Source organism: Pan troglodytes, chromosome 13 (genome assembly GCF_028858775.2).
Source record: "Pan troglodytes isolate AG18354 chromosome 13, NHGRI_mPanTro3-v2.0_pri, whole genome shotgun sequence".
Taxonomy (NCBI): domain Eukaryota; kingdom Metazoa; phylum Chordata; class Mammalia; order Primates; family Hominidae; genus Pan; species Pan troglodytes.
Genome location: NC_072411.2, coordinates 142851943 through 142874651, shown reverse-complemented (window position 1 = coordinate 142874651; position 22709 = coordinate 142851943). Strand labels below are relative to the sequence as shown.

The following is a 22709-nucleotide window of genomic DNA, read 5'->3' as shown; positions in this document are numbered from 1 at the left end:
GTGTCAGCAACATCCAGTGACCAGGGAGTGGGCTGCGGGCCCAGCCAGCTCGGGGCACGGGAGGGGGCTGCGGGCCCGGCCAGCTTGGGGCACGGGAGGGGGCTGGGGGCCCAGCCAGCTGGGGACGGGAGGCGGGAGCACTGGTAGGACTGGGTGCTGAGGCGCCTGATAGGGAAGCTGGAGACCTAACATCGGTGTCCCGAGACACAGGTTTGACACCCTGGCAAGGCCCCTGGAGGTGGAGCAAACCTGGAGGTTTCTAGTGGCACAGGCAACACTTCTACATTTGCTGGGCAGGGTGGAGATGCCACAACTGCTGTGGCTGGTGGAGGGTGGGCGCAGGCGTGTGTGGTGGGAGCTGCCAAGCACTGGTTCCCTGGGAAGACCAAGGTCACACCGCTCACCTGTGCCATGCTGGTTAATAGGGAGTGGCAGCTGTGCCGCAGGAGGCTGGCAGGAGTGGCGGGGTTGCCCCAAGAGCCTGGCGGGAGTGGCGGCGGTGCCACAGGAAGCTGGTGGCAGGAACCACCATCACAGGGTTTGGCTCGCCGGGGGCGGAGGGCATCAGACCTCTAAACAGCAGAGGCCAGGAGACAATCATGAACACGGCTGAAGGGCGCCAAGGGGCCTGCCTGCAGGGCTTATGGAATGGCAGCAGAGCAAGGCAGGGCTGCCAGCGAGGGCCGTGCTCAGGTGGAGCCAGCAGAGGGGTCCAGGAGGGCTGAGGGTGGTCACTCCGATAGAGCCCCAGTTGGGCCCACACTGCCCAAGTTGGTTTTCAGCCCAGGTATCTGCTGACTGAAGAGGTGGCCAGGCCTGCAAGATGAAGGACACTCCCCACATCAGCAAGTGTGCATGACAAGGACTTCCCCGGGGACTATGTGCACCAGGAAGAGAATATCCAGGCATCTGGGAGCCACTGAGCACACAGGTCCCGAGCTGATGCTAGTCCCCAAGAGTCACCAGGGCTCCATGACAGTGGGACACATGACAGGCAGTTAATAATGGAGTCCTGCCCAGGACCAGCTCACATGAGCCCACAGGGCCTACAGACCCACCCGGGGCCATGTCCCGGTCTCTGAGCCCGTGACTGGGATTGACATCTGGGGAGCGACCGATATCTTTGTTGCATCCTTGGGGTAGAGATGGCCGTGGGAAGGCCAAGAGGGACACTGGAAGGCCAAGACTGTCCCCTCCTGCCCGGGTCCCAGAGCAGCCGTGGCATGCGGAGAGAGGGTGGTGGCCCTGCTCTCTCCATTTGGTTCAGTGTGGCCCCGTGGGGTGGGATTCCTGGAGGGCCACGTGGCGAGTGCACACACAGCCGAGGGGCAGCCCAGTGCAGCAGGCCCTGGAGGTCCAGGTACCCAGGGTTGGCCATCAACTGGATGAATACGCCACAGAAGATCAGAAGCTGCTCACATTTCTATGAAATTTGTATGGAATGGACAAAGGCATTTGCTGTTTTTCCTGGGGCCTCTGCCGGAATACGGGACAGAGACCCCAGCTGGCCGGACGCCCTGAAGAGCACCGCACTGATCCATGACCTTGACAATAGGATGCTGATGGAGTCGGAGCAGGAGGCAGCCAGGGACAAACACCAGGCCGGGGCCTTCTGCACCAGAAATGTTTAGGTTGGCTGGGGGTTAGAGCCCTGCCAGACATCCCCTCCAACTGCGTCTGGAACCTCCAATCAGAAGGAAGCACAAGGCCTCAGGGGTCTCCGCAGGCTCCGGAGGGAGCGTTTTCCACACCCAGGAACATGGTTCCAGCTGGTAGACCAAATGGCCAAGGCAGCCAGGTCGAGTGGAGCCAATCTACACTGGGGAGATGATGGGTGCCAACCATGGCCCCTAGAGTCACGGAACCCTGCGCTTTCGAGGCCTCCTCTCAGGCAGTAGCCTGGGACGCAGGAAGCAGGTCCTGGCTGTGGCCTTTGGGCAGAGCTGCCCAGCAGGAGGGTGTGGCCGCCACCTTCAGGGCCTGCCTCGGGAACAGTGGCTCCTGAGGGCCTGGGGGAAGGGATGCTCAACATAAGGGCCTGGCCAGCCCAGGTGGGGCCCTGCAGGCAGGGTTTGCTCCAGAACTCTTCACAGGGTCCCCACCAGTCTATCCTGACATGGACACAGTCCCTGCAACTGTCTTCCCTTCATAGGCACTGTGCCTGAGAAATACCTTGACCCCAACTGTCCCACCTCAACCTGCACCATCAGGCGCCCTGCACAGGACCTGTCCGCCCACAAACCCAGGGATCTAGGGCAGCTCCGACCCAGCTCAAGCCTCTGGCTTGGGCACTGCCCTGCGGGGTATTTCTTTGGTGAGCCGCCCCTCACTGTTCGCCCTGAGTTGCTGTACCCCAATAGGCGGCACCACCGGCTTCATCCGAAGTCAGCACAGAAGCCAGTGGATGAGGGAGATCTGTGGCAGGCTCTGCACACAGGGAGACGGAGCCCCATCCTGCTGCTCAGGAATCCGTGTCTGAAGATGCCGAGAACCCAGCTGCCACAGCCACTGCTGCTGGAGGGCCATTGAACCAGAAAGCAGAGGGGCTCACAGGGCAGGCTCCAGGGCCAGGGCAGTCAGGAGGGTGGCTTGGCATGGCCAGGGCGTGGAGAGGGGGACAGCGGCACAGGTCCTAGTGGGAACACAGACACCAGGACTCCAGAGATGGTCGTGATCGGGCAGCAAGGCCCAAATCAGGCTCACTGGGTGCTATGGTTTGAATTTGTGTCCCCACCCAAATCTCATGTCGAATTATAATCCCCAGTGTTGGAGGGGCCTGGTGGGAGATGACTGGATCATGGGAGCAGATATCCCCCTCGCTGTTTTGGTGATAGTGAGTTCTCCTAAGATCTGGTCGTTTAAAAGTGCACAGCACCTCCCCTTCGCTCTCTTCCTCCTTCTCCAGACACCTGCAGACTGCCTGCTTTCCCTCCGCCATGATTCTAAGTTTCCTGAGGCCTCCCCAGCCATGCTTCCTGTACAGTCTTCGGAACTGAGGCAATTAAACCTCTTTTCTTTATAAATTACCAGTCTCAGAGTTGTTTACAGCAATGTGAAAAAGGACCAATACACGGGGTCTTCCCAGGCACAAAGGGACTCAGGAAGCAAATGGAATTTAAAAGGGATTAGAGGCGGGGTTGGCGGTCATGCCTGCAATCTTAGTGCTTTGGGGGGCCAGGGCAGGAGGATCACTGAGGCCAGCCTAGGCAACCATATACTAAGACCCCTAAGCATTCAAAACTTGAAAAAACTAACCAGGCATGGAGTGTGCGCCTGTTTTTCTACCCACCTGGGAGGCTGAAGAGGGAGGATCACCTGAGCCCAGAAGGTCGAGGCTGCAGTGAGATACGATCATGCCACTGCACTCCAGCCTGAGCAACAGAGCAAGACCCTGTCTCTAAAACAAAAGGGCTTAGTGACAGCCCTCCCCACCCATGTCTGGAACTGTCTTCTGCACCGTTCAGTGACACTACAGCTCTCATCACAGCATTTGGTGTGAGGGACGAGGGAGAGAGGCCTGGGGAAATAAGCAATCCTAGGACACTGTGCAGGTGAACCCCGGCTGGAGGCAGAGGGGCCGTCCAGATTCAAGGCTCCCCGTCCACGTGAACCTGGGGTTCCTCCCTCTGCAGCAACTCCCGTTCTAACACCCGTTTCCGAGACGTCCTTCTTCGCCACAGCCTTGGCAGTGCCTTCGCTGGCTCTCCCCACCCTTCACTCCCCAGTCTATCAGTCTGTGTCCCCCAAGGCCAGGGCTTGACCTGCCCCGGCCAGCCTCAACCTCAGCCCCCTGGCCTGGGGCATGCCCTGTGCCCGCCCCTCCAAACTTCTCCCCTCCTCCCCACTCACCATCTCCCCCTGAAACCTGCCCTGCCTGGGTTGGCTCTGCCCACCTCCCAGGCCCCCAGCCCCTCCAGAGGCCATCCTCATCCTCACCATCATGGCAGGCACCCAGCCCTCCCCACAGCCTGCTCAGCAAGAGCAGGCACAGCCTGGAGCTACTTGGAGCAAGACTGATCTGCAAATCCTCAGCGCTCATGTTTATTTATAAAGTTACATCCTAAAAGTGATTCGAACAATAAATAGTTATAAAGAAGATCTGCTGCCCTACCCTCTGGGTGTGAGGCCTTCATATGGAGTCAGCAGAGGATCTGGGAGGGATCCTGGGAAGCTCTGGGATCCTGGGGTCTCTGCCGTCTCAGTGGCGCAACAGAAGCCACCAAGCTTCCCACCCTTCCTTGCAGCACCAGCTCGCCCCCAGGGCTGTGTCTCTCCTGACAGAGGCTTCCCGTGGACCCCTAGGCCGCAGCCCCCTGGCAGGGCTGGGAGGCAGGCCAAGACTCAGGACCAGCCCCCACAGTGCAAGGCTGGCCGGCCCAGCTGCTGGGAACCTGTCAGGCCCTTGGGCTCCAGTCACCTGGGCTGGCACAGGGGGCCACCCTGTTAGGTTTTCATCACTGCCATGACGGAGACCTGCAAGGACAGATGGGGGCCCGGGCAGCGGTGGCACTCGCCCCTTCTCACACCCCACCCCGAGTGCAGCCAGGGAATGGGACGCAGCCTCAGCTCCCCCTGCCCTTCAAGGCACCGCCCGGGGCTCTCACAGGAAGAGTCAAGGGCACCTCACGTCCCAGGCAGAAACCACCTGCCTGAGGTTGCAGGTAGACCCTAGGCCACCAGGCAGCTCCAGGCAGGTGAGCCGGGCTGGCAGGGCTGCATACACACCTCTTGGAGGAACTGGCCCAGCATCTCCTGGCTGTGAATGGATGGCCTGTGGAGAGACACCAGATCAGCGCTCCCAGACTGCACTTGTCACATGAGGGGCTGTGTGCTCCTGGCCCACCTCCCACTAGACTCTCCTTCCAGGCTCAGACCAGCAAGGAAGGGTCCCCAGGCAGGCAGGACAGCCCTGGTCTGCCAGGACAGGTAGGGGCTTGAGGGTGAGGGGCAGGCAGGAGACGTGGGGGGATGGGCGAGCACTAAGACTCCAGCACCCCAGCCTCCAGCTGGCCGCCCCCAAGTCCCAGAGCCCCACCTGTCAATCCTGGTTGCGATGGTCACTGTGAAGGCCCCCTCTGTGTCCGGCAGGTAGGTGGAGGGCACAACCTTGTAGGTGCCCGCAGGCAGGAGGCAGAGCCGGCTCACCTCCTGGGCGTAGCGATGTGGCACGCAGCTCAGCAGTGGCTCCTGCAGCAGCAGTGGGGGTGCGTCCTGGCTCCTTCCACCCTCTGGGACCTGAGGAAAGTGCGGGCTCAGACTGAGGGGGCCAGCCTTGGGGTAGGGAGCCCAGCCCAGGGCCATCTGCTCGGATGCCCTTGGCCCTCTTGAGTCACACACAGCCCCTTCTCTGAGGAGGGGCTGCCAGTCCTGGACACTGGACTCGCTTCCTCACCAAGGCCTGGCCACCCTTGCCAGAAGGTGCCGGCAGTGGGGCCCCCGCCTGGAGGCCTGTTGCATCATCAGGGGCTTTAACACCTGTGACTGCCCAGCCCACCCCAAGGGCTCCCACTGGCCCTGGCATATGTTTTCCTCAGAGCTCTAGGGGACCTGAGCCGGTGGCCCAGGGCAAACAGCAAGGGTCCAGGGGTCCCCAGGCAGCCCACTGTGAACCGAGGGTTGCAGTGCCTTCCTCGTCAGGGCCCCTGCATTCCAGGGGACACATGTCTGCAGAGAATGAACCTTGGGACACAGTCATTCTGAGTCAGGGTAAGTGGACAAGGGGCTGCTGGCTGAGCTCAATGACTGTGGACTTCCTCACACCCGAGGGGCTGCTGTGGCCAGCCAGCCTGGGCCTCCCCTCCTCTCACTCCTGAGTCCATTAGCCCCCTGCGTTCCCAAACCAGGGCTCGACCCACCCCCGCTGGTCTCAACCTCGGCCTCCTGTTCTCTCCAAACTTCTCCCTTCCTCCCCACTCACCACCTCCTCTGGAAACCTGCCCTGCCTGGGTCAGCCCTGCCCACCTCCCAGGCCCCCGGCCCTTCCAGAGGCCATCTTCGGCCTTGCCTCTGTGAGGATGGAGATGGGAGAGGGCCCTGTGCAGGTTCTAGGCAGCGTCTTGAAGGGCAGGGGGAGCCCAAGTGACTGAGCCCAGAGCCCTCTGTTGGGACAATGGAGGCCAAGATGCAAATTCTCTGAGGGCCCCTTCTGCTCCCCCTCCCTCCCTGGGGCAAGGAGCTTGCCTGGAAGATATGGAAGCCAATGGGGTGGAACTCGGTGTCACTGGGCCGGCAGTGCTGATGCAGAGTGATGCGGACGCAGCGGGGGCCAGGGCCCTCGGGGACCGAGAAGGGGAAGCAGGGGTTGGTGGGGTATGAGGCAAAGTTCCTGCTGCCCCCCGCCGTCTGGCCGACTCTCCAAGAACCCCGTAGCTGCACGGTCCCCCACTCCCCCGCAGGCAGGGCTGCCCCGGGGGCGGTGTTCTTGGCCACTGCCCTGATGGCGCTGCCAAGAAGACAAACATGGGAGGGCGCTGGCAGCAGGTTCCCGGTGGCCTCAGTTCCCACATGGACACCTGCCAACCACAGAGGGAAAGTGCCCAAATCCTGCCTTGGAAGGGCCTGTGGTCCTCCAGGGGCTGCGGCCTCGGAGAGCCAGCAGCACTGCGCGGTTCCTCTCACCTAAGGGAGACTCGCCCGGTAGAGAAGACTCGGAGCAGGAACTCCCCTGGCGCGTCCTTCAGGAAGGTGCTGGGGACAGCCAGGTAGTAGCCCGGTGAGAGCTCACAACGCAGGTGGACCTCCCGGTCGTATGCGTGGCACGCGGTGCCAGCCACGGGGGGCATGGACAGGACCCTAGGCAGATTGACCCGCCGCTTCTCCACCTGTGAGCACGTGCAGGAGGCTCAGTGTGGAGGAGCGGCCGGGGTCAGACGCCCTGGCCTTGGCCTCCCTGCTGCAAGCACAGGGGCCTCTGGAGTTGACAGATGAAAGCGCCAAGGCCTGTCAGCACCCTCCACCCTCTCTCAGGGACCAGCTAGAGATGCCCACCAATCCCGGGCTTCACTTGGCCCTGGGGCCAGTATCTGTCCCAGACACGAGCCTGCAAGTCCTCCTTGTAGCTGGGCCCACAAAGGCACCGTGGCCCAGGCAACCTGGGGGCTGCTGGACAGTGGGCCTTCCAGCAACTTCTTTTGCAAGAGGAAAGGAACATCATGTGGGCCACATCCATGAAGGGACAGGGAACAGTGTGGTGCCAAGTGTCACACCCTGTCAAGACACACAAGATGAAAACCCAGCCCCTGAGCAAGCAGCCGGCATATCCTCGACCCACACTCAGGCCCTTTGCCCTCAGGCGCCCCCATCTGTTCTTCCAGGAAACAACACACTTTGTGAACCAGTGGTTGAGCCTGGGACTGCCTGGGCCTCAGAGCAATCCCATGAGATCCGTGTCAGGACCCCGTCTTGCAGGGGAAGAGACTGAGGGAGGCAGGGAGAGGATGTGTGCCAGGTCACACAGCAAGCTGCAGAGCTGGGACTGGCCCTGACAGGTCCTCAGCCGCTGGCTCTACCTCCTTGCCTCAGAAAGGCACGGCGCTGCCAGGAGCCCCTGGGCCCAGGCCCCTCCTGCGGGTCCTGCCCTGGCTGCAGACTCTGTTGCTTTCCTTTCGCCAATGAGGCATACGGCAAGGCAGAAAGACCTGCAGTCTCAGGTCAGAGCCGGGTCTGGGAGCACCAGCAGACGTCAACCCCGTGCAACAGCCCAAGGGGAGACTGGTGGGGCCCGCGGCAGAGTCACATGTGTCCCGGCAGAGCCAGTCCTAGAACCCGGACCTCCATGGACCTCCACACCACCTGCTGAACCGAGCGTGAGCCAGACGGGGCTGAGTTACCTTCCAGAGGTGCAGACCCACAGCCTGGTAGTGCTTGCCCGGGATGCTCGCTGGGCTCCACGAAGTATGACTGTCACCCACCAGTGCCCGGGCCCGGCCTGCCCAGTCCGCCGCGTGCGGCCTGGATCTCTGCAGGACGGCAATGTACACCTCACTCGGTTCTGAGACTCGCAGCCAGAATTTGGGGTTGCTGGGAAAGCCGCTGTTGTTCCGGCAGCCTCCTGCTGACTGGCCCTTGACCCAGGCCCCAGGCAGCGCCCGCGTATGGCAGAGCAGCCTCTCTAGTGAGAAAACACCAGGCATCAGCTGTGGGACACGGCTCCTCGCTGGCCTCCCACCACGGTGGCCTCATGAACCCTGGCAGGGTCTAAGCAGCAGCTACGGCCACAGACAGAGCCAGCCCCTCCCACAAGCCCACCCTCCTCCCAGCTCCTGGGACAGAATCATCACCCTCCTCCCGGCTCCTGGGACAGAATCATCACCCTCCTCCCGGCTCCTGGGACAGAATCATCTCTCCACGCTGAAGAGAAGCAAACTGGGCCTGGGCAGGGGGAACCCAGGCACCTGCCCAGCCGCCTCACTTCGGCAGGCAGAGCACATGCCCAGCACAGCCCCTCGGGGCACTACCTGTGTAGAGGCTCTGCAGGCGGCCGGCCTCCGTGACCGGGTAGCCAACGGTGAGCTCGTCAAACTCCCTGACGAACTCTTCCTCCTCCACCCAGAACTCCCCTTCCTGGAGCTGGGACAGGAGCTCAGATGCTACCGCTGCATCTACCTGGCTCCACCCTTCACCCCTGGAAGAAACCTCATCTCAGCAGAAGCCCCTCCCGAGAACTGGTAGCGTCAACTCACCGGCAGGCTAGGGGGAAGCCTGGAGGGGACCCAGAGAGCCCTGAGTTCCTGCCAGCGCCCCCGTGCCCCAGCTCTGCAGCCCCTCCCACACCCGAGGCAGCTCTGCAGCCCCTCCCACACCCGAGGCAGCTCTGCAGCCCCTCCCACACCCGAGGCAGCTCTGCAGCCCCTCCCACACCCGAGGCAGCTCTGCAGCCCCTCCCACACCCGAGGCAGCTCTGCAGCCCCTCCCACACCCGAGGCAGCTCTGCAGCCCCTCCCACACCCGAAGCAGCTCTGCAGCACAGGGCCTTCTGGCAGCGGCCACCCTGGAGCCCTCTCTTTTCCCAGAGGAACTTCTCGCCTCTGGATGCGTCTTCCCAGGACTGCTGCCCGAGCCCGTGATGATGTCTGCCCTATTGAAACCCCAGGCCCAATGGCCACCTTGGTCCCAGGCCTCACAAGGATTGTCTGGAGCCAAGACAAGCATGGTGTCACAAGAGCAGGGGCTCAGGGGCCTTGCTGGAGACAGCCAAGTACGGTCCTGACAGCTGAAGGTGACCAGGACACAGGCCAGACTGGCACTGGGTCCCCCACCCGACAGCAGCATGGTCCAGGCCCCAGCACTCACCCCTCTCTCCAGAGCCCCTGCCAGCACCGCCGGCCCCAGGGGTTCTGGATCCGCAGCAGCAGGATGCACTGGCCCGCCTGACCCTGGAGCTCCCGCAGGTCCGAGACAATGAAGGCATGGAACTCCCCCAGCTCCCGGGCACCTGCAAGAGGAATGGCGCGGGCACAGGCAGGAAGGGCATCATGGAGTCCCAAACTGACAAGGACACACAGGCCTCTGCCTCCTCCTCTGGAGATGCTCCAGCCCACCCCACTATGGCTACACAGGAGACCCCAGATCCCCATGGACCACGAGAGCTCCTTTCTTAGCAGCTGTGACCCATCAGCTCAGGAGCATCTCCAGGAGCAAGCACGCGGGGCCTGACTCGGCTGCCATCCAGGTCTGGTGCTGGGTAAGTCATCCCCTTCTCTAGGCCTCAGTCATCGTCCGTACCCGTCTGTGCACGATGCCTGGCACAGCACCAGTTCTCAAACATGCCACACAGATGCATCTGCAACTGCCAGGAATCTAGAGAGTGTTTCTCTTGGCAAAGCCTGCTAGAGGTAGGACATTCAGATAGCGCCCTGGCTAGAAGCCCACTGGAGGCATGGAGGCCCAGGGGGGCAACAGCTCCACCTGGCCAGAGACCTTGAGACAGATGGGCATAGAAAAGAAAGAGCCACACAGAGAGGAAGGCCACATCTGTGGCGGGGCAACCGTCTAGAGAGGAGGGTCTCCTGGAAGGACTTCAGTCTCGCCCACGCCGCGGCCCCTTGCCACCTCAGCAGGCTCCAGTGCACCTCCAGTCAGTGCCAGCTGCCATCTCTCTCTGCCTGGGGGCTTCCTCTAAAGCCTGAAGTGCTAGGACTTAGCGCTACCCCACCCTGGAGCACCCAAAACCAACAGCTCCCCGAGCTAATGCCCACGAGGCCAGCGCCCTCACTCCCAGGTGGGAGGCTCTGAGGCCAGCGTCCTTCCTGGCACCCCGGCGGGGCTGGCGGGGAGTACACGCCCTCCAGGCAATCTGAACCCCTCAACGTGCTCCTGAACCTCATCTCAGGGTCTGCTTATGGGGGACCCAGACCAAGGCCTATGACAACTTGTTTCAGTTTACTGTGATATTCATATTCTTCAACCAATACTTTTAAAATAATCCTAAGTATGAAAAAAATGATAAAGATGTTCACTGATACTGCTTATAATTATATAAAACCAGAGAGATCTTAATATCCAACATCAGGGGAATGACTAAGAGACTGTGGCAAACCTGCTCATGGGGCGAACATTTGACAGCGCGTGTGTGGCAGTGTGAGAAGCGGTGCAGAAGGGAACGTGTAAACCGTGCGTGCTCACGGAAAACTGAGAGCGCACTCCAAAGTCACATGTGGTTCCATCTAAGTGATTTTCTCCTTCATTTTTTGTAGAGATGAGATCTTGCCATGTTGCCCAGGCGGGTCTCTTGAACTCCTGGGCTCCAGCGATATTCCCACCTCAGCCTCCCAAAGTTTTGGGATTACAGGTGTGAGCCACCATACCTGGCCCCTTTAATTTTTTGGAAACAAACTGTTTTTAACGAATGTATCTATCACTAAAATAAAAAACAGGTTTTGATTTTGCCAGGTTGCCAGCTGGGCCAGGGATGGCACAGACAGTGGGCTTTGACTCGGTGCCACCTCTTCCTGCCTCGCACTAGTGGAAAGGACTGGTCAGGGGAGAGAAGGGCCACATCCCTCTGGAAGAGGACAGTAGGGGAAGGTCACAAACTGAGGACACCACCCTTGAGAACAAGCTTACTTCTTCCCACTTAGTCCTGACAGGGCTGTGTAGCCAGTCACATAAAAAGCTACAGTGTGCCTGAGGCCTAGCAGTGGGGGGCACGCTGGCTGCAGCCCTCCCATGCTGGCCACGTGCCTCACCTGCTCTGGGGCTGAGCACGCAGCAGCTGATCAGACACTGGTCCTTCAGGTGGAGCAGCTGCCGACAAGTCCTGTGCTCCCAGCGGCCCGGCCTGTCCTGCTGGCCTCCGCTTCCTGCTACGCCCTTCAGGTTCCATCTTTCTGCCAGGCCGCCGGTCAGGTCCACCAGGGCATCCGCCACCTGCCCTGCCCACAGGTGCTCGTAGGACCCATGGACCCTAGGGGACACAATCACCATGGGAGTGAGCCTCTGGCATTGAGCATGGCCCCCTCTCTGATTCCCATGGTCTGTAGCACCCCAAATCGTCCAACCGCTGCCTCAATCCCACCTCTTTACTCCCCTCTGCCTTCTTCCTCATCCTCGCCAAGTCAAGGCTTAGCCTCACCTTCAAACGCCTTACTTCGCAGCAAGCGTGAGCGCCCTGCAGTCCTCTGCCCACACACAGAAACTCTCTGGCCTCCGGTGTGGGCACAGGAGCAGGGCAGGAGGCGTGGAAGCTATGGATGCCCACATCCCTTGGCTCTCAAGCTCCAACCCTGCTTTTCCTAAAACAGCCCTTGGGATGGAAGGGCTCACTGGGCACTGATGTCACCAGCCAGGCTTCCCATGTTCACCAGCTTCCCTGCCTGCCTGTCAGTCCAGTTGCCTTTGGCAAGAAGACAAATGCATTCTAAGAGGGAAGGCTATTCAATTATGACTCATGGTGAGGGTCCTGGTCCCCTGAGCCAGCAAGCACCGTGATACACAAGTGTTGGTATGCTGGGGTAGTCTCATTCCTCTCCAACGACTACACAATGAGTCTGCCTGTCCCAACCATTCCACAACAAATATAAAGAAGCATCTTTCTTGCTGGGGCCGATAAAATAAGGAGGACGGCACACATGTTCTCTGTGGAGAACGACTCCACGCTGGGCTTTGGAACAAGGGAAGGGAAAGCAGGGAGTGGGCAAACCACAGGCCCAAAAGAAGAATCTCTGCACCTAGCCAGTCAGCCTGACTCACAGAACGAGCTGCCAGACCCTCAGAACTGATGGGGGCTCTGCAGCCCAGAGTGAGCAGAGACCCTCCTGGGGCAGCCCATGGTAGTGGCAGCTCCCACTTGCCCCAGGCCAGGCCCTTCAGCCCCCAGCACACGCACTTGGCGTAGACCTTTTCCAGTAAGGGGAGCCAGAACACATCCTCCCTCTGGCAGCGGGAGAAACAGAGTCTCCCTGCAAGGCACGGCAGGCGGTCATCTGTGGTCACCTCCACCCAGCGTCCAAACTGCCAAATGCGACAGGTGAAGGAGCCCCGGTACTCCTGGTCGGCCCAGCTCGGCTGTCCTGGAGGAATGACCTGCCATGCACAGGGAGAAGCAAAAGGCGAGCGTGACATAAGCACCACACAGCGCTACTCCAGTGTCCTGGCCGCGGTGTGGCCACAGCTGAGTGCTCCACAGGCACCGCGGTCTGCAGAGAACTCTACGGCACACCTGGATGTCGCAGAGAACTCTACGGCACACCTGGATGTCGCAGAGAACTCTACGGCACACCTGGATGTCGCAGAGAACTCTACGGCACACCTGGATGTCGCAGAGAACTCTACGGCACACCTGGATGTCGCAGAGAACTCTACGGCACACCTGGATGTCGCAGAGAACTCTACGGCACACCTGGATGTCGCAGAGAACTCTACGGCACACCTGGATGTCGCAGAGAACTCTACGGCACACCTGGATGTCGGCGCCTGCACAGGGCTGCATCACCCACATGAAATTAACAGACCTCTCATTGCAAAACTTGAGGACCACACCGAGGGAGCCACATATCCCGGGACACACTCTGCTGCCCTCACTAAAAGCATCTGACCTGAAGCCAAAACAAATGTGACATTCAAGGGCATGAGTGACCCAGTTCTTAACTGAGCTGGCTGCAAGCAACACGTCACCACAGGAACAGCAGCCCCTCCTGCTGCTGGGAGCCTGGCACCCCGACACTGGGCTTGCACCCACGGCGTCCACCGCAGGGCTCCTTCAGGGGTAAGCATTCTGACCCAGCATCAGGGGAGTGCAGGCTGGGCACCAGGCGCCTGATGCGGTCCTGGCTCTGCCACTTTACGGCCAGAAACACAATGGCAGTGATTTTAGCACTCTCGTTTAAAAAAAAAAAGTCAAAGCTGGTAAGACCATGCGTCTGAAAGCCAGTGACTGTGACACGCTTACCATGGGGCCTGGGACATGAGTGAAACTCTGAATGAGATCACACTGTCGACGCCGCTGCATTAATCAGCAACACTTAGCAACAAGCCAAGCATAAAACGGTGAACACTCCCAGGTAAGGAAAACCTGAGAAGGCCTTCTCCTCCCAGAGTATCTGTCTACCCACAGAAACAGGTTTAATAACTTTTTGCAAACTTATATTCAAAACCTGTAAGAAAACCAGCGAGCTAGCTGAGGAGAGATCTGAGGCAGAGGCTGCCAGCCAGCCCCGTCCTCCTGTGAGCTGGCACATTTGTCTCTTTATTCTAAATGTGGTGATCTGACTCCATGGAGTCCGGGGGTCAGGAGAGCACAGAGCAGGGCGAACTTCCCTGATGGAGCCTTCTGGCGAGGCCAAGGCACCCCCTCCTGCAGCAGAGGGACAGAGTGCAGTCCTCAGCCTCTGCCTTGGAACTCTCCTGCCTTCCCCCAACACAGCAGGAGATCCGGCTGCGGCACAGCTCTGCTTTCGCAAGGGCTCCTGGTACTCAGCAGGCTGGAGAAACGCAAAAAGAAACCAGCTCCAGGACAAACACAGGGAAGGGGCCCCGCACCTGTTCCAGGAGGTGCCTGCTCTTCTGCAGCGCGGCGCAGGCACACAGGAACCAGCAATCCCCCAGCAGCCCCTGCTTCACCTGCCCTTCCCGTGGGTCATCTGGAAACAGCCGGGGTGTGGCACAAATCTCCTGAGATACAGAAAGTTGTCCAGAGTTAGATCATGCCTGCGGTGGAATCCTTCAAACTAAGAACCCAAGGCTCTAGATGACAGGAGTTGGGGTGGAGCTTTTCCGATCATCAGTGTTACCCAAAAAGGGACAGGAAGGTGGTTTCCTGCAGCGGGTGTCCTTCAGCTCCTGGCTTCAAATGCCTCTGTCCAGCTTAATTCTGGGGTGCCTTCCTACCTTACTGGAAAAATCCCAAACTCTAGCAAGCTCCTTCTCAAAACAGCTAAATGTTGGCTTCGAAAAGTTTCACTTTTTACTCATGCTGGTAAATCTCAAATGTGTCCTCCATCCTGCTGGAAATCTTACTGTTTCTCTAGCAGGCTCCATTTCCCACATCCCCTAACTATCATATACCTTCCCCTTTCTCCCCGTCTACTCAAAACATCCACACTGCCCTTGCCCACCCCTCTGAGCTTCGACCTTGCCTCCTGCTTCTGGACCTGACCCTCTCTCCTGCCCTCAGAGCCTGGGCTCCTCTCACAACTCCTTCCCTTCCAGCTCCCCGGGCAGAATCCCACCCCCATGTTCTTTAAGACATTATCCCTCAGCACCATAGTCCCCTTCAGGCTTCTCTTCATTACAGCTCTTGAAAGAGCTGCCATGCCCACTGCCTGCTTCCCATTCACTCTCCACGCAGGCTCTTCTAGCTTCCGAGCCAATCATGGCCCCTAAACTGCCTCGATCAATGTCGCTGTCACCTCTATGTTATCAAACCCACTGGGCTTCTCTTGGTCCCAACTCTCTTCCCCAACTACTCAGCAGCATTCACAACAGCAGAACAGCCATCTGCTGCCCCTGAGGTGGTCCCCACTCAGCTTCTGTGAGGCCGCATGCTCCCCGGGTGTCCTCTCCCTCACTGCCTGCTGCTTCTCAAGTCTGTCAGGGCACCTGCCTGACCCCAAGAAATGTTAGGGTTCCTCAAGGCTCAGCCCCAAGGCCCGCTTCTTCTTTACTGATACTCCCCCGAGACACTCTCCCAGGCTGTGGACTGTAAACCATCTAATATGCTCCGCCTCCCAGAAGAATGTCTCTAGCCTATCCCTGCTCTGTATCCACCTGCCTCCAGGACAGCTCCACCTGAAGACGTGAGAGCAAAGCCCAACTCTAGGTCACCCCCAGGCTCTGTCCCAGGACCACCATCCACCCACCTGTTCAGGCCAGAAACCCAGAAGGCATGTTGATCCCTCCACTATCCTCACCCTCTATTTCAATCAGTCACTATGGCCTCTCGATCCCGCTGCAAGGTATGTCTCAAACCAATCTACTCCAAACCCACATCCTAACAGTCGTCAAGCTAATCTGAGCCCCTTCATCTTTCTCCAGGACCACTACAATGGACCCTTGCATTCTTGCCCCGACAACCCACTTCCCTCCCAGCAGCAAGAGTGAGCCTGTAAAAACACACATCCAAGAGAATCACTCCTCTACCAAAACCCTCTAGTGGCCTCCAGCTGCACCTAAAATCAATCTTTTAACAAAATAAAACCCAAATTCCAATGACAAGGCTCTACATGGTCTGACCCTTGCCTCCTCCCAGGCCCTTCAGTGTTGTCCAAGGAAACCAGGTGGCCTGTCAAAGCCATCTCAGTCACCAGAGCCCAGAAGTTCCAGCTCTGTTCGAAGACTGGCGGCCATCAGTTGTCTCCGCTAAGACCGCATCCACTTAGGGCAAGGTTGCTCCCTGGGCATTCTTATTCAGCACATAAACCATTTCTAAAAATATGAACACAGCACTCGGCCAGGGCATCCCTTGGAGGTGCCATTTTTAGGTGTTACAACTGGAAACGCAGGTGCACAAAATCCAAAACTGAAATTCTATCACGCTTTGCTTTGTGGGCTCGGCCTAGCCACTTCAGAGGGGCACGAGCGGCCCTCTCTGCCGGGAGGAGCAGACACAAACGCTCCTCAGGCCGAAAGCAAACAGGTGGGGCGGGGTTTGGGGCTCTGTTAAAACGCCTCTCGCAGCGCTCTGAGCCTCCTGGATTGGAGCTCTCGCAGGCGGAGGCCACGACCTAGTTTAGCGTCCTTGGGGTAGCGCCGAGTCCTGCTCGTTCTGGGCGGGGGTATGAAGGAGGTACGAAAAGAGGGGGCCGGGCGCCCACTTCTGAGGAGCACAACGGCGGACCCTGCGTTCGGAGCTACCCTGGCCGCCCACCCCGCCCCGCTCCCTGCGAGGAGCGGAGATCTCAGAAACCAGAAACGGCGCCCACCGCACCCCACACGGCCCCACCTGGGGCCGCCTCCACGTGATGTCCTCGCGGAACTGGGCCAGCGGCGTAGACAAGTCGCAGAAGAGGGAGGAGTCCGCGGCGGGGAAGGTGGCGTCCCGGAACAGCTCCTTCGCCGGCGTCGCGCCCCGGCCCGCCCGCATCCTCGGCTCCGCGGGCTCCCATCTGCAGCCGGTTGCCTCGGGGTCGCAGCCCCGGAGAGAAGGCGAGTCAGCCGCCGCCGCCTCCGGCCCGCCCCGCCCGTTCCCCGCCCGGCCCAGCCCTCCAAGCCCGAAGGCCCTGCAGGTGCTGGACCAGGCCAGTACGCCGGCCCGCTAGTCTCCCATTGGTAACCAGGCGGCAGCCAACCGGGCGTGGGGTCTCGGGTCACGTGACAGGCGGCCCAATCGCACTCGCGCGACGGAAAGCGCCACGGACGTCGGAGGCCCAGGGGGCGGGGCTCCCGAGCTCCGCTCTTTCAGGGCCAGGCGGCGGCCCGCACTGTATTTTTTCCTTCCGGGGGCGGCGGAGCCCAGGGCTATCCCGGCCTCCGCTCATACCCGGAGGGCCGGCAGGCGTTCAGTCCTCCAGCCGGTGAGGCTCGGGCCGGGGTGTCGGGACTGCCTGAACACGCGGGCTCTGGGAGCTTCAGGGACCAGGGAGCCACCTCGGCCGAGTTGCGTCGCAGACTACAGCTCCCAGCATGCGCCGCCGACTACAGCTCCCAGCATGCGCCGCCGCTCCCAGCATGCGCCGCCGCTCCCAGCATGCACCTTCCTCCCGAAACGCGTCTCTGCTTCCGGCGCTCTGCTGCGGAGGCCGTGGCCGCGGTTAGTTGGGAGGAACCGAGATTTACGCTTGGTAAGGCAAGTTGCGAGCTGTCCGGCGCCGGTAGAGTGCCTGCCGCCGTCGTCGTCAGGCAGGGGAGAAGGGGGCCTCAACCTCTCTAGTGACACCTGTTTGCTACCTAATAGGGCTTTTCATCCCACCGGGCCCCAGGGCCTTCGTTAGGAGCCTAGCAGGCTCAACTTCTTGCTGTGGTTCTGGAAAAGGGAGTGACCACCTGGCTCAACACCTCTCTCTGTGATGTGTTTGGGAGTTTTGGGAAATGAGACGGCTCCGAGGGAAGAGCTTGAGGGAGCGGCGTCGCACTCGTTCGACCTTCCCGGGCTTGGGCTTTGTTTCTAGGCATTTTAGGTTGAACGCTCTACATCTTAACTGGGGGCAGGGGAGGTGGCCAGAGCATCCCGCTGAGCGTTTTCCGATTCCCCAGATGGCCAGGCACCTGGTCCTGGTGGCTGGACAGTGACCCCGTGGACGCACATTTATAGCTATAGCCATTCAGTGCCGCGGGGAGGTGAGGATAGTGATCCTGGGACCTGCTCGAGGATTCACCCTTGCCCCAAGAACCTGTTCCATTCCCAGGAATGAAGGCGGTCAGGCAGGCTAGGAGAAGGGGGCCTCAACTCTTCTAGTGACAGCAGTTTGCCACCTAATAGAGCTTTTCAGATTTTGCCTCCTCAGGCCATTTTACTCAGCCTCGGACTATCAAGGATGGTCACATTGAAGCTGTTTTTCTGCAGTCAGGAGCGAAAAGTCCCGGCTGTTGAAGGAGAAACTGAATCTGGTTCAGGAGTCCCAGGTTCCTCCCTCTGAGAGGCCAGGTGGGGCCTGCGTGAGTAGCAGTTGTTCAGGTGGCAGGACACTGCTGTTTTCATCCCACCTGGCCCCAGGCCCCTGATTAGGGGCCCAGAGTGCTTATGTACTTGCCTCCGTCTGAGAAAGGGAGTGACTGCATAGCCCAACACCTGTGGGATGCCTCACTGCCCAGATGTTTCATCTCCGGGATGCTTCATTGCCCATTCAGCACCCTCTATGGTGCTGACTCTTCCGGAAGATGTTTCTGATTCCTTGCTAGGCTGGTGGTTGCACCATAGCTGAGAGGACTCAAGAAGAGCCTGGTCTCAGCTTCACCTAGGAGTCCCGGAGGAGTAAGAAACACATATCTTTCCTGTCCTGGGCACATATGGGTGGGTAGCAGAGCTGAGGCTGGCCGAGGATCCCGACTCTCCTTTGGGAGCCTTTGTTGTGCTGCCCTCCCAGGCTGATCAGATCTGGAGAGCTAACAGCTTCCTGTGGCCACATCTGTGTCCAAGGCTGGGCCCATGCCCGTAGCCAGATTGCCAGGATCTGGAAGGGGCCAAGAGACAGCTGGTGCTGGGTAGGCAGCAGCCCTGTGTCAACCTGCCCCCACTATTACCCCATGCTGTGATTTGCATGTGGTCTGCCCCTGCCCAAAATGGTATTGAAATTTGAGCCTCAATGAGGCAGTGTTAGGAGGTGGTGCCTAGTAGGAGGAGTTTGGGTAATAGGGGTGGATCCCTCATGGATAGGTTAGTGTCCTTTGTGGAGGGGTGAGTTCCCATGAGAGCTGGTTAGAGAGTCAGCCTTCCTGCGGTTGTCTCTTGCTTCCTCTCTCGCCATATGGCCACGTAATCTCTTTGTGCATGCCTCTCCCCTTCTACTTGCTGCCTTGAGTTGAAGTAGCATGAGGCCCTCACCAGGTGCAGCTGCCCAATCTTGAAATTTCCACCAGAATTTTGAGCCAAATAAACCTGTTTTGCTTTTTTTAAAAAATAAATTCCCCAACCTTGGCTGGGCGCAGTGGCTCACGCCTGTAATCCCAGCACTTTGGGAGGCCGAGGCGGGCGGATCACGAGGTCAGATCGAGACCATCTTGGCTAACACGGTGAAACCCCATCTCTACTGAAAAAAAAAAAAAGAAACAAAAAAATTAGCCAGGTGTGGTGGCGGGCACCTGTAGTCCCAGCTACTCGGGACGCTGATTGAGGCAGGAGAATGGTGTGAACCCAGGAGGCGGAGCTTGCAGTGAGCCCAGATCGCACCACTGCACTCCAGCCTGGCCGACAGAGCGAGACTCCGTCTCTAAATAAATAAATAAATAAAACAAACCCAACTTCAGGTATAGCAGCGTGAAACAGACTAAGACATTCCACATGCCCTGTGGTCCCATCCGCTACCCCAGGGTGCAAAGATGTTCCCTCAGCCCTGAAGAATGACATTCCCCCCGGCTCCTGGGATATCTGGAGGGGTTGTAAGCAGCTTGGGTTGGTGAGATAAGGAGTTTGGGGGGCAGCTGATTCATGACCCTGGCCTCCTCAACTGCAGGCTCTTGGTCTGAAGTACTGTAATTAAAGTATGAGAGCCTCGGGGCCCTCACTTCAAGGAGGGAAGAGCATCCCCATGCCTCAGTGTTTGGGGATTGTAGGGAGATGAGAGTCCTTCAGGTGGGACTAGTTCCCGCCATGACCCCACTGCTGGCCAGTGGCCTGAAACGCATCTGACCACTTCTCAGGTTCATGGGTGTTGAGGAGGAGCCCTGTGGAATCAACCCTGTCTGCCTCTTCTCATCCTGCCACTCCTCTTGCTCTGTCTGGATGACTGCCCTTGTTTTTCAAGGGAATGTTCCCTGTCTTCCTCAGCCAGGATTTTTTCTGAACTTGACATCTCCGTTTGTTCAGGGGGCAATCATTGGGCACTTCACTGTGCTGGTCCTTGCATTCTCATGGAGATGCAGAGATTAAAAATTAGCATCTTGTCCACATACTGCCCAGAGTTAGCAAGGATTGCTTTTCTGTGGATTTGTCTCAGGTCGGGCACAATGGCGGTAGGGTCCTTCTCCCTTTTCCTAGCCTAAAGGTTCCAGCTGAATCTTCCCAGGCAGGGCTGAAACAGGAACCATTTTAGGCTTTGCTGCAACCCATGGTCAGTTCTCCAAGAAAAGTGAAGAGGGTTCCACCTGGGGCAGCCCTCAAGGGCTCAGAGGGCCAAAACACACGTACAACATGTTGAGACACTGAGTTTGTGCGATCCTCACACATCTCAGCAGTGAGTATTTCTGCTTCATTTTACCGATGAGGAACCTGAGCTTCAAAGGGAAGAGGTGACAGCTCAGGACCACACAGCTGTAGGTAGGAGGCAGGAAAATAGGGTCTGGGTGCAGGGAACATAGGCTGATTCACACTTCAGTTATGACAGGAAATACCTTCTCCATAGGGCATAGGCCAAGCAAATGACTTTGTAACTTCATCCTCTCCATCTACATAACGTGTGCCCGAAGTAACCAATGGAATCACCTAGAGGGTATTTAAACTCTCAGAAGTTCTGTAACCGGGCTTTTGTGCTCCTATGCTCGGGCCCACCCCCACGCTGTGGAGTGTACTTTCATTTTCAATAAATCCCTTCATTCCTTCTTTGCTCTCTGTGTGTGTTTTGTGCAATTCTTTAAGACGCCAGGAACCTGGACATCCTCCGCCGTTCACAGTAGGACGCATCACCTCATCCTCCGCCGTTCACAGTAGGACGCATCACCTCATCCTCCGCCGTTCACAGTAGGACGCATCAACTCATCCTCCGCCGTTCACAGTAGGACGCATCAACTCATCCTCCGCCGTTCACAGTAGGACGCATCAACTCCTTAGAGTTGGGGCAGCCAGCATAAAAGGAGGCTGACCTCAGCCCGCTTCATTCACTGCAACGTGAGGAATGGATTCTTTGTTGGCAATATTTTAGATTGAGCTTTTTTTCTCGTTATAATACATGCTTAGTAAACAGAGTGGGAATAAATATGGTACATGCTCCTCCTTATAGGAATTTTTTTCCTAACTCTTTGTATGAAGTGGTTTTGTGTTCTTCAACTTTATTGTGAGGATTATGCAGATAGTTTGCACAGTTGACAAGTTATCTGAGGGGAGCATATTTTGGATGTGGGCTATTTTCTGCATTGTGGGTGTTGTATTCCCTCCACACTGGAATTTTTCTGTTTGCTCATTCATTTGGAACAAGGAGAGGTTTATCTGGGCCTGGCTGGATGGGTGGGTGGGTGGTAGTGATCTCCTTAGCACTCTGCCTGTGCCTGTTAAAAGCCCCTCGGATCTGTGCTGGGCCTGGCCACTCTGTGGACACCCTTGCCAAGCTCCACCTTTAGCTGGCATGTCCGTGCTCTTGGGCTTCTGTCTGACCAGGTGATTATTCCGAGAGATGGGGGGTGGGGGGGAGCGGAGACTAACAGCTGACATCAGATTCCTCTTAGTAAAAGGACAGTCTTTGTTAGGAAAAACATCTTGGTGGGTGCTTGAGTAAGAGCCCTGAGGGCATGGCTAGTTGAGGTGGCATAGCTTGCAGGATGTGAAGGTCTGATGGGAAGGGAAGAGAGATGTGGGGGAGAAAATGGCTGAAGAAATGAGGCTGAGTTGCGGGGTGGGGGCAGATGAAGGGCCATGGAGGGGACCCCTGGAGGGTAGAATGCAGGCAATGTTGAGAATGAGGATGCCTTGATTGATTGGAACTTTTTTTTTTTTTTTTTTTTTTTTACTTTCCACGACCTAATATCCCCAAGTGCATTTTCTGTTCCTATAACAATACCACGGACTGGGTAATTTATAATGAAAATAAATGTATTTCTTACAGTTCTGGAGGCTGGGAAGTCCAAGGGCGAGGGGCTGGCATCTGGTAAAGGCCTTCTTGCCACACCATTCCATGGGGGAAGATGGAAGAGCAAGAGGACACACAGCAAGAGACAGCTAAATTCATTTTTACAACACATGCTCATGATAACGAACCCACTCTGATAATGACATTAATGCATTCATGAAGGCAGAACCCTCATGGCCTAATCGCTTCTTAATGGTTCCACCTCTTAATACCATCACAATGGCAATTAAATTTCAACATGAATTTTGGAGGGAACATTCAAACCAGAGCACTGTTGACTGAGTTTTCATTTTTTATTTTAGTAATTGCTTTTTTAAAAATTTCCAGGGTCTCTGACTGGTTCTTTTTTATAAACTACCTGTTCTTGTTTCATAAGTGCCTCTTCATATGTTATGGTTTATTTCAAAAGTCGTCTTTAGGTCTGAGATTTTGATTATATGTGTTCTAAAGTCCTTTTCTGATTTTTCTGTTGCCTCTGTCTCAGGTGTAAGTTTGGGTTGAGTGGCCTGTTTTCCTTCACACTGTGTTGCTGCCCTGGGCAGGTGATTCTCAGTTGGGCCTTACCTTTACATCTGGAGTTTCCTAATGTTCTGTGCAAAGCATCTGGCCTTAGGAGAGAAACACCACCAATAAGTCCCAGTTAGAGTAGGGATGGCAGAGTAACACTCTGGGAGACAAGTCTGGACTGAACCTGTCATGGCCTGAGGGACTTAGAAAACCTTATTTGGACCTCCAGGGCCTAGAAATTTGCATGGGTCTCCTTCACTGTTTTCTCAGGCTTCAGCTTTCTAATCTATCTCTGTAGAAACCAGTCTTTCATCACGCTTCTTTTCCCTTTTT

At 57.7% G+C, this 22709-nt stretch overlaps 1 protein-coding gene and 1 long non-coding RNA gene across 5 annotated transcripts; one reads left to right on the top strand and one right to left on the bottom strand.

Moving 5' to 3' along the window:
* Window positions 1-4019: 4019 nt before the first annotated feature.
* Window positions 4020-19143, bottom strand: CAPN10 (calpain 10). Of its 4 annotated transcripts, none has more exons than XM_016950883.4 (12): window positions 16379-19143; window positions 13978-14109; window positions 12326-12522; window positions 11187-11404; window positions 9292-9433; window positions 8457-8623; window positions 7830-8110; window positions 6619-6821; window positions 6181-6442; window positions 5036-5235; window positions 4726-4771; window positions 4020-4473 (listed from the first exon to the last, which is right to left on the bottom strand). In XM_016950883.4, the coding sequence occupies exons 1-12, from the start codon at window positions 16517-16519 to the stop codon at window positions 4444-4446; spliced, it is 2019 nt and encodes a 672-aa protein (XP_016806372.1). In that variant the 5' UTR covers window positions 16520-19143; the 3' UTR covers window positions 4020-4443. The 4 variants fall into 4 exon arrangements, with proteins under 4 accessions (XP_016806372.1, XP_063647071.1, XP_016806373.1 ...); XM_063791001.1 differs by having other exon boundaries at window positions 12337-12522; window positions 16379-16700; XM_016950884.3 differs by lacking the exons at window positions 13978-14109; window positions 16379-19143 and adding an exon at window positions 13388-13720.
* On the top strand, window positions 17089-22241 carry LOC104005439 (uncharacterized). Its single transcript, XR_678748.5, has 3 exons — window positions 17089-17216; window positions 20666-20914; window positions 21846-22241. It is a non-coding gene; the product is annotated as an uncharacterized LOC104005439 (long non-coding RNA).
* The last annotated feature ends 468 nt before the right edge of the window (window positions 22242-22709 follow it).

Bases quoted from the DNA above. Each gene is read 5' to 3' on its own strand.
- CAPN10 (XM_016950883.4), bottom strand. From the start codon at position 16,519: ATGCGGGCGGGCCGGGGCGCGACGCCGGCGAAGGAGCTGTTCCGGGAC. The intron at 8,624-9,291 runs GTGAGTGCTGGG...GGTTTCTTCCAG, and splicing joins CAGGGGCTCTGGAGAGAGGG to GGGTGAAGGGTGGAGCCAGG. The intron at 4,772-5,035 runs GTGGGGCTCTGG...GTCTCTCCACAG, and splicing joins ATCGCAACCAGGATTGACAG to GCCATCCATTCACAGCCAGG.